Source organism: Mauremys mutica, unplaced genomic scaffold (genome assembly GCF_020497125.1).
Source record: "Mauremys mutica isolate MM-2020 ecotype Southern unplaced genomic scaffold, ASM2049712v1 000624F_np12_subseq_113676:253899_obj, whole genome shotgun sequence".
Lineage (NCBI taxonomy): Eukaryota > Metazoa > Chordata > Testudines > Geoemydidae > Mauremys > Mauremys mutica.
Window position 1 is genome coordinate 19,996 of NW_025423019.1, and position 14,142 is coordinate 34,137.

The window sequence follows — 14,142 nt, forward strand, 5'->3', positions numbered from 1 at the left end:
GAAGGAGACCAAAGCCCCGAGGTAAGTGGGGAAATGGGATACTGGGAGGAAGCCTGAGCAGGAGAGTGCAAGAGGAGAAGACTCCTGTCTCAGACTGAGAAAGCAGGACAATCAGTGAGTTATCTTAAGTGCCTATATGCAAATGCAAGAAGCATGGGAGAACTGGAAGTCCTGGCACAGTCAAGGAGCTATGATGTGATTGGAATAACAGAGACTTGGTGGGATAACTCACATGACTGGAGTACTGTCATGGATGGATATAAACTGTTCAGGAAGGACAGGCAGGGCAGAAAAGTTGGGGGAGTTGCATTGTATGTCAGAGAGCAGTATGACTGCTCAGAGCTCTGGTATGAAACTGCAGTAAAACCAGAGAGGCGGAGACCATGAAATGGTCGAGTTCAGGATCCTGACACAAGGAAGAAAGGAGAGCGGCAGAATACAGACTCTGGACTTCAGAAAAGCAGACTTTGACTCCCTCAGGGAGCTGATGGGCAGGATCCCCTGGGAAAATAACATGAGGGGGAAAGGAGTCCAGGAGAACTGGCTGTATTTTAAAGAATCCTTATTGAGGTTGCAGGAAAAAAACATCCCGATGTGTAGGAAGAATAGTAAATATGGCAGGCGACCAGCTTGGCTTAACAGTGAAATCCTTGCTGATCTTAAAGGCAAAAAAAGAAGCTTATAAGAAGTGGAAAATTGGACAAATGGCCAGGGAGGAGTATAAAAATATTGCTCAGGCATGCAGGAGTGAAATCAGGAAGGCCAAATCACACTTGGAGTTGCAGCTAGCGAGAGATGTTAAAAGTGACAAGAAGGGTTTCTTCAGGTATGTTAGCAACAAGAAGAAAGTCAAGGAAAGTGTGGGCCCCTTACTGAATGAGGGAGGCAACCTAGTGACAGAGGATGTGGAAAAAGCTAATGTACTCAATGATTTTTTTGCCTCTGTCTTCACGAACAAGGTCAGCTCCCAGACTGCTGCACTGGGCAGCACAGTATGGGGAGAAGGTGACCAGCCCTCTGTGGAGAAAGAAGTGGTTCGGGATTATTTAGAAAAGCTAGATGAGCACAAATCCATGGGGACGGATGCGTTGCATCCGAGGGTGCTAAAGGAGTTGGCGGATGTGATTGCAGAGCCATTGGCCATTCTCTTTGAAAACTCCATGGCAATCGGGGGAGGTCCCAGATGACTGGAAAAAGGCTACTGTAGTGCCCATCTTTAAAAAAGGGAAGGAGGAGGATCCGGGGAACTACAGGCCAGTCAGCCTCACCTCAGTCCCTGGAAAAATCATGGAGCAGGTCCTCAAGGAATCAATTCTGAAGCACTTAGAGGAGAGGAAAGTGATCAGGAACAGTCAGCATGGATTCACCAAGGGCAAGTCATGCCTGACTAACCTAATTGCCTTCTATGAGGAGATAACCGGCTCTGTGGATGAGGGGAAAGCTGTGGACGTGTTATTCCTTGACTTTAGCAAAGCTTTTGATACGGTCTCCCACAGTATTCTTGCCAGCAAGTTAAAGAAGTCTGAGCTGGATGAATGGACTATGAGCTGGATAGAAAGCTGGCTAGATCGTCGGGCTCAACGGGTAGTGATCAATGGCTCCATGTCTAGTTGGCAGCCGGTTTCAAGCAAAGTGCCCCAAGGGTCGGTCCTGGGGCCGGTTTTTTTCAATACCTTCATTAATGATCTGGAGGATGGTGTGGACTGCACCCTCAGCAAGTTTGCAGATGACAGTAAACTGGGAGGAGTGGTAGATACACTGGAGGATAGGGATAGGACACAGAGGGACCTAGACAAATTAGAGGACTGGGCCAAAAGAAACCTGATGAGGTTCAACAAGGACAAGTGCAGAGTCCTGCACTTAGGATGGAAGAATCCCATGCACTGTTACAGACTAGGGACCAAGTGGCTAGGCAGCAGTTCTGCAGAAAAGGATCTAGGGGTTACAGTGGACGAGAAGTTGGATATGAGTCAACAGTGTGCCCTTGTTGCCAAGAAGGCTAACGGCATTTTGGGCTTTATAAGTAGGGTCTTTCCAGCCCTCCTTTCTTTTAGACCCCCTGAGGATATAGCAGCCACCAGTATTCTGAACAAAGCATCATATTTTCCCCAAATCTTCATCAGTTTTCTGAATGAAGCATCATACTTTTCCCAAACACAAGACTATGGGGAAGCTGTGACGAGCTTATGGTGTTGGGAGAATGGTTTGTCAGTCCTTGGTTTTTTATTCACAACCCCTAGAGCGCGTGCTCCGGGTTTGTGAATATGGGCATTTTCGCACACACAGTTTTCTCAGGGCTTGGTGTGGTGGTGGCCGCTGAGGAACTGGAGTTGTGTTTGTGTGGTTGGTTCTCAAAGGCTTTGATAAAGGCATCATCGAGCTGTTGAGAGATTTTCAGAAAAGAAACAGTGTAAGCCCCCCACTGCTTGTTTTTAGATTTACGCAACCCCGTGGTTCCTAACCCATTACACCTCATCATCAACCGTCACTTCTTAATCATTCATTTACCTGAGTGATGTATTTTCCATTCACCTTGTCCTCCGGCGACTCCCCCGAGCTGCGTTCGCCTTCCTCCTCTAGAGGAGCGGACAATGAGAGGTGGTCACGCTCATTGGGGTGCCTCACGAGGGTTTGGGTTTCGGGTTCCAGCGTATCCATCAACAGCTGAGTCAAAGGGCCCTCGTCGCAACTCTCGCTGATGTAGCGCTTTCCCCACACAAGTCCAAAGGCCTCGGGGCTAAAACAAAGTCTGACGTTCTCACGGGGGTGGTGAAGGAGTCCATGTCTCCATGATCTCCAGAGCACGCGTTCTGGGTAAAAGAGGGCCTCTTCTGCCTCGGTGCTGGGACTTAGGGGTGATGGTACTGCACTCTGACTGCAGAGGGCACTGGGAGGAGTTCTTAGAGGGGTCACAGGACCCGCTCCTGGGGGTGTCACCCCGCCCTGGAACCCCCCGATTGGTCAAACCTGCTCTCAGGGCTGTCCTATGCAGCCAAAACTCATCACGATTGGTAGAGGGCAGTGGGAGGAGTTCTTAGAGCTGTCACACGAACCACTTCTGGACGGGTCACCCCGGCCCGGAACACCCCCCGATTGGTCAAATCTCCTCTTGGGGCGGGCCTATGGGGGTGATGCCCATCCTGATTGGTAAAGGGCAGTGGGAGGAGTTCTTAGAGGGGTCACATGACACACTTTGCTTCCGGTCATGTGTCCGCCATGGGTGGGACTTCCAGTGACAGGTGGTTGGGGCTTAAGGGGTCAAGGAGCGGGTTTTGAGGGGTCAAGGGGAGGGGTTAGTGTTTTATTGATGGTAGGGCCCTTATACTACTACCAGACACCCTTGGAGGCCCTTGCCTTCCCAAGGGGTGGCTTTGTAAATTTAGCATCAGGTGTTCTTGAATCAGAGTCCTTGGACATTTGGGACTTCAGTTTGTTCTGAAGCTTATTGCAGGTTTTCTTGAGGCACATTAACATCCGTTTGAGAATTGTAACTTTGCTTCTTGAAGGGGATGATGTCCTAGCTCTAGAGGCCTTTGGTGACTTTGGGGGAGAACCGTCAGGACTCCCAGTTGTTTTCTCCCCAGCTTGCGAAAGCCCTGTTGTACTTGTAGCAATGGACACCATCTTTGGTTGCTTACTGGGAGCCGTTTTCCCCATTCCATCCTGCGTCTTTCTCCTGTCTGCTGGAAGGAGCCACACCACTGGCATCTTTTTGTGGTTGGATGATGCTGAAGAGTCTCCTGGAGTCCATCGCTGTGGGATTCCATGGGATCTTCCGGGCAAGTCAGCACCTGCAGAGCCAGCTGGTCTCTTCCGTCGAAGCTTACTGCACTTCTTGCAGACACTAATTGGCAGCTGATCCCTGAAGAGCTTCGAATTCACAGTTCCATCGAGCCCATGTGGTTCCATGTCGTCTCGAAGACCATGCAGCTCAGCAGATGTCTCCTCCTGAGTTTTCTTACCCTTCATCTTTCCTGGATATGTCTTACGGCACTGCTGGCAGACTGAGACCTGGCCCGCCAAGGGGCGGGAGCTGCTCAACATTTCCATCAGGTGCTTCAGCTGCAGGTTGTGTGCAGCCTGCCCAGCAATGAGAGAGTCAAGGGTGGATCTTGTTAGCTGCTCAGAGCCTGGGGCCTCTGGGGCAACCTGGTGGCTTTGGGTCCTGGGATGATCTGCCCTGCCCTCACCTGCCTGTGCCCCTGGCCCCAGACAAGAGCCTTCTCCCAAGAGAACCTTCCTCTCCATGTGCAGCTCCAGCTTCTCTTCAGTCCCTTTGGTGCCGCTCACACTGGTAAGGGGCTTTCTCAACTCGCTCCTATAGAGGTGGAGTGTGGCTGTGAGCGTCTTCTCTGCTATTGCCGTCTCTCTCACGAGGGGAGCATCTCTGTGCGACTCTCTCACCATCTTTGGGAACGCCTCCATTTGGATCTCTGAGCATTTCTGAGCAATGTGTTCCTGCAGCTTGACCACCACCGTGGGCACAAGCCTGGCCAGGATGGCATCAGGGGATGCCAGGATCCTGTGGGCCTTTTGAGGCAGGGGTCCAGAGGGGCAGACACACGGCTCCTGGATCGCCTGTGCACGCTGAGGGCTGGTGTTGGATCTGAGGGGCTCCGGGACCTTTGCTGGAAATCCACACTTGGGCCGATCTGTGTCTAATATCAATTGCTGCTTGGTGTCCCGCTCACCCAGCAATGGCTCCCCCGGGATGGGGGTTTGTGGAGCTGGAGGCAGAAGAGCTGTGTGGGGTTTCTGGGGGGTGAGGGGTAAGCCCTGCTCATGCTGGAGTCTCTTTGTAGAGTCCAGTTCCTCCAGGACTTCACAGCTTAGGAAAGGGACCCTGCTCATGTTGAACTTCACCCTGGGGTCTCTGTCCGGTGGGCGCAGAGCGGGGACGTTAGGGATCATCTTGGCCAGTGACTCTGTGTATGGGGTAGGAGCCCCCAGTTGACTCTGCAGATGCTTCTGGCGGATGTTGAAGTCTAAGCCACGGATTGACGTCTGGTCCAGACCCATGGTCTGCTCTCGCCGGTCCCGTCTGCTGTGGGCAGGAGGCCTGGTGAGAGGCTGGGCTTGGATGGGATGAGCGGATCCTTCCCAGCCCCCGACAGGCATGATCTCCCCCGTGTGGCAGAGGGGCTCTGATTGAATCATGGTGACTTTTCTCAGGGAAAAGGAGCTGGGACTCCAGAGGGCAGAGGTGGTGGATTCCCTAGAGGAGTAGGAGAACTGGCCCGTGGCAGATGTCGACACACTCGGCCTGTGGGAGAGAGCAGACAGGGACAGATGGGACATGGCTCTGCTGAGCAAAGGCAGGGCTTGGGCACAGTAGTGCAATGGGGCAGTGCCTAGGCATGCATTGCACACCACACCCCGACACAAGGACATCAGCTGGGTAACAAAGGACTGAGAGGGGGAGCTGGCACTCATTTTATCTAGAACGATAACCCCTTCGTCACACGCACATGTGCAGCACCTAGAACGATGGGGCCTTGAGCATGATCAGGGATCTACTGCTATTTGAATAGAAAGATTAGCTAACAACAATTGGTTTGGGGGAGGAAGACGTGAGCATATGGGTGTAACCCTTGCCAGAGGATGTTGTGAAGGCCAAGACTATAAACTATAAAAGGAATTAGATGAATTCATCTATGGCTATTAGCTAAGGTGGGCAGGGATGGTGTCCCTAGTCTCTGTTTGTCTGAAGCTGGGAATGGGCGACAGGGGACGGATCATTTGATGATTCCCTGTTCTGGCCATTCCCTCTGCTGCACTGGCATTGGCCAGTTTTGGAAGACAGGATACTGGGCTAGATGAACCTTTGTCTGACCCAGTCTGGCTGTTCTTATGTTCTTACATTCTAACCCACTGGAAAACTGTCCTGTTCTATTGGCTGATACCCTAGAGGCTAACAACTTACTATTGCTCCCAGTTAATGGAGTTTCTCCGGTGGTGGAGGTCTGTGCTATGGTCCTGAAAGTCCTGGCTGATGACTCGTGTTTAGGGTGTATCACGTGGTGTCCCACTCACTGCTTGTCTGGTGCCTACTCTGGGGATGGGATTAGCTCTCGGTGTCAATGCCCCTTCCAATTGTCGCATGTGGTCACTGTCACTCCCACAATGACCCAGACAGTTTTCCTGTTCACTGCCCCGCCGGTCCATGCCATGCCCTCGGGGGCTGGTAGGGAAACCTGGGCCCACACTTCATACTGGGCTCCAGGCCACGGACCCTCAACCCAGCAGTTCTGGGCTTTCCTTTCCCAGTCTGGACTGCTTCCTACTACTCCTGGTTCCCCTCCTTGCTCTGGGTGCACCAGCTCCAAACACTCCCCCCTCTTTCCAGGGAGGAGCTGCCCTTTCCCAGCCGCAGCCCCTGTCTCTTGCCAGCTTCCTGGCTTTATAGGCCCCATCTGTTCCTGCTAGCTGAGCCTGCTTGGAATCAATTCCCTGCTCCCTGGCTCTTTCTGCAGGTGCACCCTGTGGAGTTCATGGGCCTGCCTGGCCACCTGAGCCCCTTCCAGTGCTGTGTGGGGTGGACACCCCCTCGCAGGGTGTCATTGGATTGCTTTGTCTTTCAAACACAGCACGGGCAGGTTCTAGACAGTCGCCTGCTGGCAGATATTGCCCTACAGAAGGATTTGATCCTACTCACAACCCCAACTTGTAGTCTCTGCATTTAATTTCTGATCATCCCTCACCTCACTTTCACTGGTATCTCACCTTGGAAGCTAAAGCCTCTTAGGGGCTTTTTCCCTGTTATTTTAGGATCCTGGAGGGTCTGGTTTTCCCTGCTCCCTCCTCTCTACATTCACTCTCCCCTCCCACCCAGACCCCAGTCTGGTGCCCCCTGGTCAGTTGCCTTACGGTATCAGGTGTCTGGCCACGTACTGTAGATTCCTCTCAACCAGCCTGAGGCGCTGAGCCAAGCGGAGCTTCTTCGGGTGCACAGAGCAGCTGTGGAACAGAGAGAGCAGATAGCTGAGTGCAGGCCCTGCCCTCAGGCCCTCTTTTACCCAGAGGGGAGGCACCGAAAGGCTCCCTGTCCCATTCTCCACTGAGGCGGCCTCCTCCCCTGCAACACCCGGGCCTTGGATGTTCTGGTTTGGGGTTAGCTGGATTGTTAGGTGAGCCCTGTCTAGTGCTGAGGAGGTGAGTGTGTATCCTACTGGCAGCGTGTGTGTCATGTCCCGCCCACGGAAGCTAATCAACATATAGGATAACAGCCTACTATAGCTGCCAACTAATACAGCTACCTCTTCAGCTCTAAGGGGTGTTTTATGCTGCAGAGCTGAAGGTCCAGGGTTCAAATCCTGCTGGGGGACTGGAGAAGGGGCCGTTACACAAGTGCTGCTGGATCCCTTTCACCCTTCTCACTGTACCAGAAAGGCCCAGCCTTCCTCCTGATCTGTCCACCTCACCTGCACGGGGCTGCTCTAGAAAAACATTTTCTCCCCCTCTTGGGAGGGGAGGATGGTCCAGTCCAGTCGACACAATCTACCCCCCACCACCACTGCCCCAGGTTAAATGAACTGTATGATGCGTGGGGGTGGATTAAAGATGGCAACTTCTGCTGGGTGGGAATGAATTGCAGGAGTCTAAAGGAGAAGAGTTCCTTGCGTGGTACATAGGTCGGGGCAGGGGAGGGATTACTCGGGTGGGGATGAATTGCATGACACTAAAGGAGAGGACTGACCCACTGCAGATTGATGGAGGGGGGCATTGCTTACCATGTCTCTTGGGATGCACCAGCCTCCTCCAGCTCTTCCTCACAGCACCCAAAAGCTGCCAGAAGTGAGACATAAAGGAGCCATTGAGCTGCTTGGGCACTCGTTGCTTCCTAGCACCCTAGAGCCCCAGATTTCAGGGGCAGCCTGTGAACGGAGCCCCAGCCAGTGCCTCTGCACGACTCTGGGCACGACTGAGCCTTCGCAGGAAGAGGGGGGCAGGTGGGGGAATAGACCCTATTTCTCTGCTTTGCATGGGGCCTGAGTCTGCCACCGCAGCTGTGGGGTCAGGGGCTGCTTACCTTTTGGTTTCTGCTTTTTCTTTCGGTGTTTCCTCTTCCTCCGAAGAGCCTGCCACACACAGAGAAAACAGCAGGGTTAGAAGAGAACTCCTCAATAAACCTGAGAGAACAATGAGCCAGAGGTGATTGCCATGTGGGGCCAGGGGGAAGTTTTTCTTTGTGGAAGAGTATTGCACTATGAGGCCTCCTGGGTAGGCATTGTGCTTTCCTGTGATGCAGACAATGTAGGGCACACAGCACAACCCATAACAGGGGTCACTGGAACAATCCAGTGGTTGGAGAAACAGGGATTGCTGGTACCCGGAGCCTGCAGAGTTTATAAGCATTGAAGGAGAGAGCCTGCAAAGTTCTCTCTCCTGCAGAGATGACAAAACTCTGCAGGTTTTAGGATTGCAGGGTATGCAACTAACCCCAGATACCATGCACGGAATTCAGACCTTGGGGGAGAAATCCGACCTCTAGACAACAGTGTTTCCTAGATACATATTTAGGGAATGCATGCTATCGGGGTTTTATCTGTATGCATTTGGGATGGCCATGCTACTCCTGAGTGGTGAAACCATGAATGGGTTATTCAAATGCACCCAAACAAGTGCTGATATAACCCCAATATCATCCTTAAACGGCAGCTCTTTTACACCAAACAAACAACAACAACAGTTTGGCATGAGTTCAGCCCACTTGCCTGGGAGCTGCAAAGTTTCTTCAAGGTAAACCACACTGCTTGCAGCTTAACTAGCCAGGTATTCCTTTCACAGGCTAGATCTTTCTCGCCTGGGCTCAGCCCCTGTCCCCCTCCCCCACAGTTTAGTTCCTTTATTTCTCCAGGTGTTTTCAGCAGTCTTCCTTTCGGGGGCAGCGAGGTGGTGGAGAAGAGCCTAGATTAACTCCCTTCCATGCCTTAAATAGGGTTTGGCTATGACAGGAATCCTTTGGCTCCCAGTTTGACCCCTCACTCCCTCCTAGTGGAAAAATACCGCCAGTCCCAAACGATGTCCATCTGAGGGAACTGAGATAGTTTAGTCCGCAGAAGAGAAGAATTGGGGGGGGGGGGGATTTGATAGCCGCTTTCAACTACCTGAAAGGGGGTTCCAAAGAGGATGGATCTAGACTGTTCTCAGTGGTGGCAGATGACAGAACAAGGAGCAATGGTCTCAAGTTGAATGGGGGAGGTTTAGGTTGGATATTAGGAAAAAACTTTTTCACTAGGAGGGTGGTGAAGCACTGGAATGGGTTACCTAGGGAGGTGGTGGAATCTCCTTCCTTAGAGGTTTTTAAGGGCAGGCTTGACAAAGCCCTGGCTGGGATGATTTAGTTGGGAATTGGTCCTGCTTTGAGCAGGGAGTTGGACTAGATACCTCCTGAGGTCCCTTCCAACCCTGGCCTTCTATGATTCTATGAGGTGACATGATCACATGACGCTGCAGTGTCAAAGCAGCATCCCAGGAAACTTCTCAGGAAGGAGGAAGATTAGTATCTTCCAAGTCCTATTGTCCTTCCTAATGGCCCATCCAGGCTGATTGCCCACTGTTTGGGGGCATTCCCCCGGTGCAAGCACTTTTGTAATTGATACAGAGCCCATATTCCTTGCTTCAGATACAGAAATGATACATCCATACAGACAGGATAATCCCATTCAGTAAATCAAAACCTTTCCAATGATATCTCACATAGCCCATCTTGAATAAAACATACCTTAGTTATGCCATATTCATAGAACAATATTTCTATGAAGTGTATGGAGCATAATGTCACAGGGGTGAAGAAGCATGTGGACAAGGGCTATCCAGTGGATATAGTGTACCTGAACTTTCAGAAAGCCTTTAACAAGTTCCCTCATCAAAGGTTCTTAAGCAAAGTAAGTTGTCATGGGATAAGAGGGAAGGTCTTCACATGGACCAGTAACTGGTTTAAAGATAGGAAACCAAAGGTAGGAATAAATGGTGAGTTTATGAAGAGAGATAAATAGCAAGGTCCCCCAAGGATCTGTACTGGGACCAGAGTTGTTCAACATATGCATAAATGATCTAGGAAAGGGGGGAAACAGTGAAGTGGCCAGATTTGCAGATGATACAAAACTAAAGATCGTGAAATCCAAATCTGAATAGGCCCTCCTTGTTCCCAGATGTATAACTCTGTGTTGGGCTGTGTGAAAATGCATTTTGTTTGAATGGGCCCCATTTGCCAAACCAACTCTCCGGAACTCTCTGTATGACTGCCCTGTCCTCATCGTTATTTACCATTCTGCCAATCTTTGTGTCATCAGTACATTTTTATCAGCAGCAATTTTGTATTTACTTCCAAGTCATTGAAAAAAATGTTGAATAGCCTCAGACCTAGTACTGATCCCTGCAGAGCCCCATTAGAAAAACCCACATTCGAGGAGCCCTTTGACAATTACTTTTTAAGATCTGTCAGTTAGCCATTAGCCTGTTCTCAATCCCTTTAACCTGTGCTCCATTGATATTGTATAGTGCTGATTTTTAATCCAAATGTCCTGCGGTACTTGTATGCATAAACAGGGGAATCTCAAGTTGGAGGAGAGAGGTTATTTTACCTCTGTATTTGGCACTGGTGCAACCAGTGCTGGAATCCTGTGTCCAGTTCTGGTGTCTAACATTCAGGAAGGATGTTGATAAATTGCAGAGGGTTCAGAGAAGAGCCATAAGAATGATTAAAGGATTAGAAAACATGCCTTGTAGTGATAGACTTTAGGAGCTCAGTCAATGTCGCTTAAAGAGGTTAAGGGTGGTTTGAGGAAAAGTCTATAAATACCTACCCGGGGAAGAAACAATTACAAATGGGCTCTTCAATCTAGCAGAGAAAGGTCTAACATGTCCAATGGCTGGAAGTTGAAACTAGACAAATTCAGACTGGAAAGAAGGCGTCCATTTTTAACAGTGAGAGGAATTAACCATTGGAACAATTGACCAAGATCATGGTGGATTGATTCTCCATCACTGGCAATTTTTTAAATCAAGATTGGACATTTTAATAAAAGGTATGCAGTAGGCATTATTGTGTGGAAGTTCTTTGGCCTGCGTTAGACAGGAGGGTCAGATTAGAAGATTCCAATGGGCCAATCTTGCCTTGGAATCTATGAAAAACAACACCTTACACAAGTCTAAGTTTGTCACATCTATGTTTGACCTGGCCCATTTTCCATAAAACGTTGTTAACCTGCTTTAAATATATTCCCGTCCTTTAATTCTTTATTGATTAATTCCCATATCAGTTTGATCCGAGCCTGCTGATTGAAAAATACTTATGTTTGGTTCCTGCATTCAGCTGGCATCAATCCAGCTTTTCTATCTCTCTAGGAGTCTCACTTACCTCAGATCTGGCGAGCCTCAGCACAGCATAAAAGACTACAAAGAGCAGATAGAGGAGGAGTGAACTCATTTCCCCGGGCTCAGGCACTAAGACACTCTCAACACAGGCACTCTCAAAGCAGCAACAAGTACCCAGGCTACACCTGAGGGCAGGTTGCTGCTCTGACATCAGGCAGGCGCTGATGTCATCTCTAGGTCACAATGGGGTTGGCCTCCTGCAATCTCCCTCTAGTCTGTGAGGTGTCAATGCTGTACTTAGATCAGGAGATGGGATGGGGCAACTGCCCAAGTGGGCTGAGCTCAGAATAAGGCAGGAGAGAGGGCATCAGGTTTCCCAGGAAAACCCTGGGTCTTTTCCGAGCTCTATGACTCTCAAGCCCTTAGGCAAGGGACATTTTTTCCCTACTTGTGGGAACTCCTAAAACCCTTGTGACTGAGGCAGAATCTCCCAGCCTGAAGTGAGAAGCAGCCCTGAAGTGATTCTCTAGTGCTACCAGTGCAGAAAAACGTTCATGGTATCACCAGCCCAAGCATTCCAACACCATGAGCTGGGCCCCACCAAAATCATGAGATTGGCTTCAAAATAATGAGATCTTCAAAAAACATTCATCTGGGGACCTCTTCATTTGCCTTCTGGTATCTGAGCCGCTAGGGTGCACTCAATTCATGTTCTCCAGCGTCTCTTTGCAACCACGAGGGCTTAAAATTGGTTAACAAATAAAATAAAATAAAATAAAATAAAGAGCAGAGATTCTCAGATAAATCACTTGACTCCAGCAGTGGGCGCTTTAAGAAAAGCACCCTATATCATAAGATAATAAAGAGCCCTAACTCCTATCTAACATGTTCAATCAGTAGATCTCAAAGCACGTTACAAAGGAGGTCTGTAGCATTAGCCCCCTTTTCGAGATAGGAAATTGAGGCACAGAGAAGAGCAGTGACTTGCCTAAGGTCACCCAGGAAGACAATAGCAGAGCCAGGACTAGCACTTAAGTCTCCTGAGTTCCATCTATTGCTCTATCCACTAGGCCACAATGCATTTGAAGTAAGGGGTCATAGTCAATACATTCCTGTAGCGGTTATTTTGGGCTCTTCCAATACCATTGTTATTGAAGTTACACATGTTAACCTGCTCAGACTAAACAAAAAAAAATCCTTCTGTTGATAAGATGACAATCTGTGGGTTAACTAAGACGCCTCATAAATTGAAACATGCTCTTATCATTACAGCAATACAGCACATACCAGTCCAAGAAAAACAACAGTATCTAACATACAGATTTCTTCAGTACTGAAAGGTACACGGGCCACTAATCCTATGCATTGAAAGCATGCGCTGCTTATTTGGCATTTATGTCCTCACGCCCTCCTTAGCTGACCAAGCAGCAAGCACTCTGTTCTTTGAATAGGCTGGGATCCTTCTCCTGGCAGTTATCTGCTTGCTGCAGATAGCCAAAGCAGGCCTGCGAACATCAACCCTCGGGGAAGAGATCTTCAGCGCCCTTCCAATATGGCTGTCTCTCTCTAGGGCTGGCTGAACTGGCGGAACTGGAGGTTCAAATCAAGTCTCTGGAGTACATCCACAGCAGGGATCGGTCATCAGTGCTATGTTTAGATGGAGTTGAGGCATCAGCCTTTTATAATCTCTTGCCAAAAGATTAGGCACATTGTTCATTTTTACAGTTCTTGGTAATAGCAGCACATTAGATACAAAAATTACCATTAGCAATAACAACAAATTCATTGCAAGTGTCCATTTACAATCATTTTTGCTATGCCACACCTTTGGCTCAATACCATTGGGGTTTGAGGAACCCCAACTGACCAAACCCAAAGATCTTTCCTGGATTCCCCCTTTCTTCCCACACCTCTTGCCTGCCCTCTCCCTGGCTGGCTGGGAGGCCAGGGACCCGGAAAGCTTGTGGCTTTGGGCGGGAGCTGGGAGGGTTTGTTCAGCTTCCCCCAGCGGAGGGAAATAACTGGCCAGAGCCGGCTTAGTGCCAGGGATGCCAGGAACCCTGGGACCACGAGGGAGAGCCCTGGCATTTCGAGCACTAGCCGGTGGTCGGAGCCGTAAGGAACAACCAATGAATGGAGCCACGAGCTCTGTCTGTGGCCCTGTCTCTCTCTGTGGATGTGCCCCGTCAGCTCAATAGGGCCTGGTCAGAACAGGGGCCCTCGGGCCCTCCCACCCTCCCTTCCATGGGGCTGTGTCCAGGCAAGCTCTGCTGAGAGCGCAGGACGGCTTGGGGCTGGGGGGGTTGGGGAGGGTCCTCCTACCATCCTGCTTCTCCAGGAGAAGCTGTGCTGCGTCGCCATGGCCACCCAGATGAACAGGACCAGAAGGACGCAGGTGTATATCACCCAGGAGCTGTCCCAGCAGGCACAGAACCAGCTCTGCAGGATCCCCACTCCAGCGTCAAACATGCTGGGAAGGACGGTCTGGACGCACACTGGGGGTGGAGATGCTACACTCCCTGCTGCTGCTGCGGCTGGATCTCTCCAGAGGGGCTGTTTGGTCCAGTGACGCATCATAAAGGGCCAGGACCAGGCAGGTCCTGACATCACAAAAGGACTGCAGGCATCAGAGGTGGGCAAGACCCTGGCTCCCTGCAGTCCCTCCCCAGCACCCCATGAAGGTACTTAGAGACTGTGACTGAGTCACCCCGTATCCTTCTCTTCATTAAGCAAAAGAGATTGAGCTCCTGAGTCTCTCACTAGGCGGCAGGGTTTCTAACCTTTGAATCAGTCTTGAGGCTTTTTTCTGACTTCTCTTTCATT

The 14,142-nt window shown here is 50.2% G+C and overlaps 1 protein-coding gene across 1 annotated transcript; it reads right to left on the reverse strand.

Annotated features, from left to right (window-relative positions):
• Positions 1-3,226: 3,226 nt before the first annotated feature.
• Positions 3,227-13,821, reverse strand: LOC123357440. The gene is made up of 5 exons (XM_045000675.1): positions 13,642-13,821; positions 8,030-8,078; positions 7,731-7,785; positions 6,868-6,957; positions 3,227-5,263 (listed from the first exon to the last, which is right to left on the reverse strand). The coding sequence occupies exons 1-5, from the start codon at positions 13,786-13,788 to the stop codon at positions 3,328-3,330; spliced, it is 2,277 nt and encodes a 758-aa protein (XP_044856610.1). The 5' UTR covers positions 13,789-13,821; the 3' UTR covers positions 3,227-3,327.
• Between the last annotated feature and the right edge of the window lie 321 nt (positions 13,822-14,142).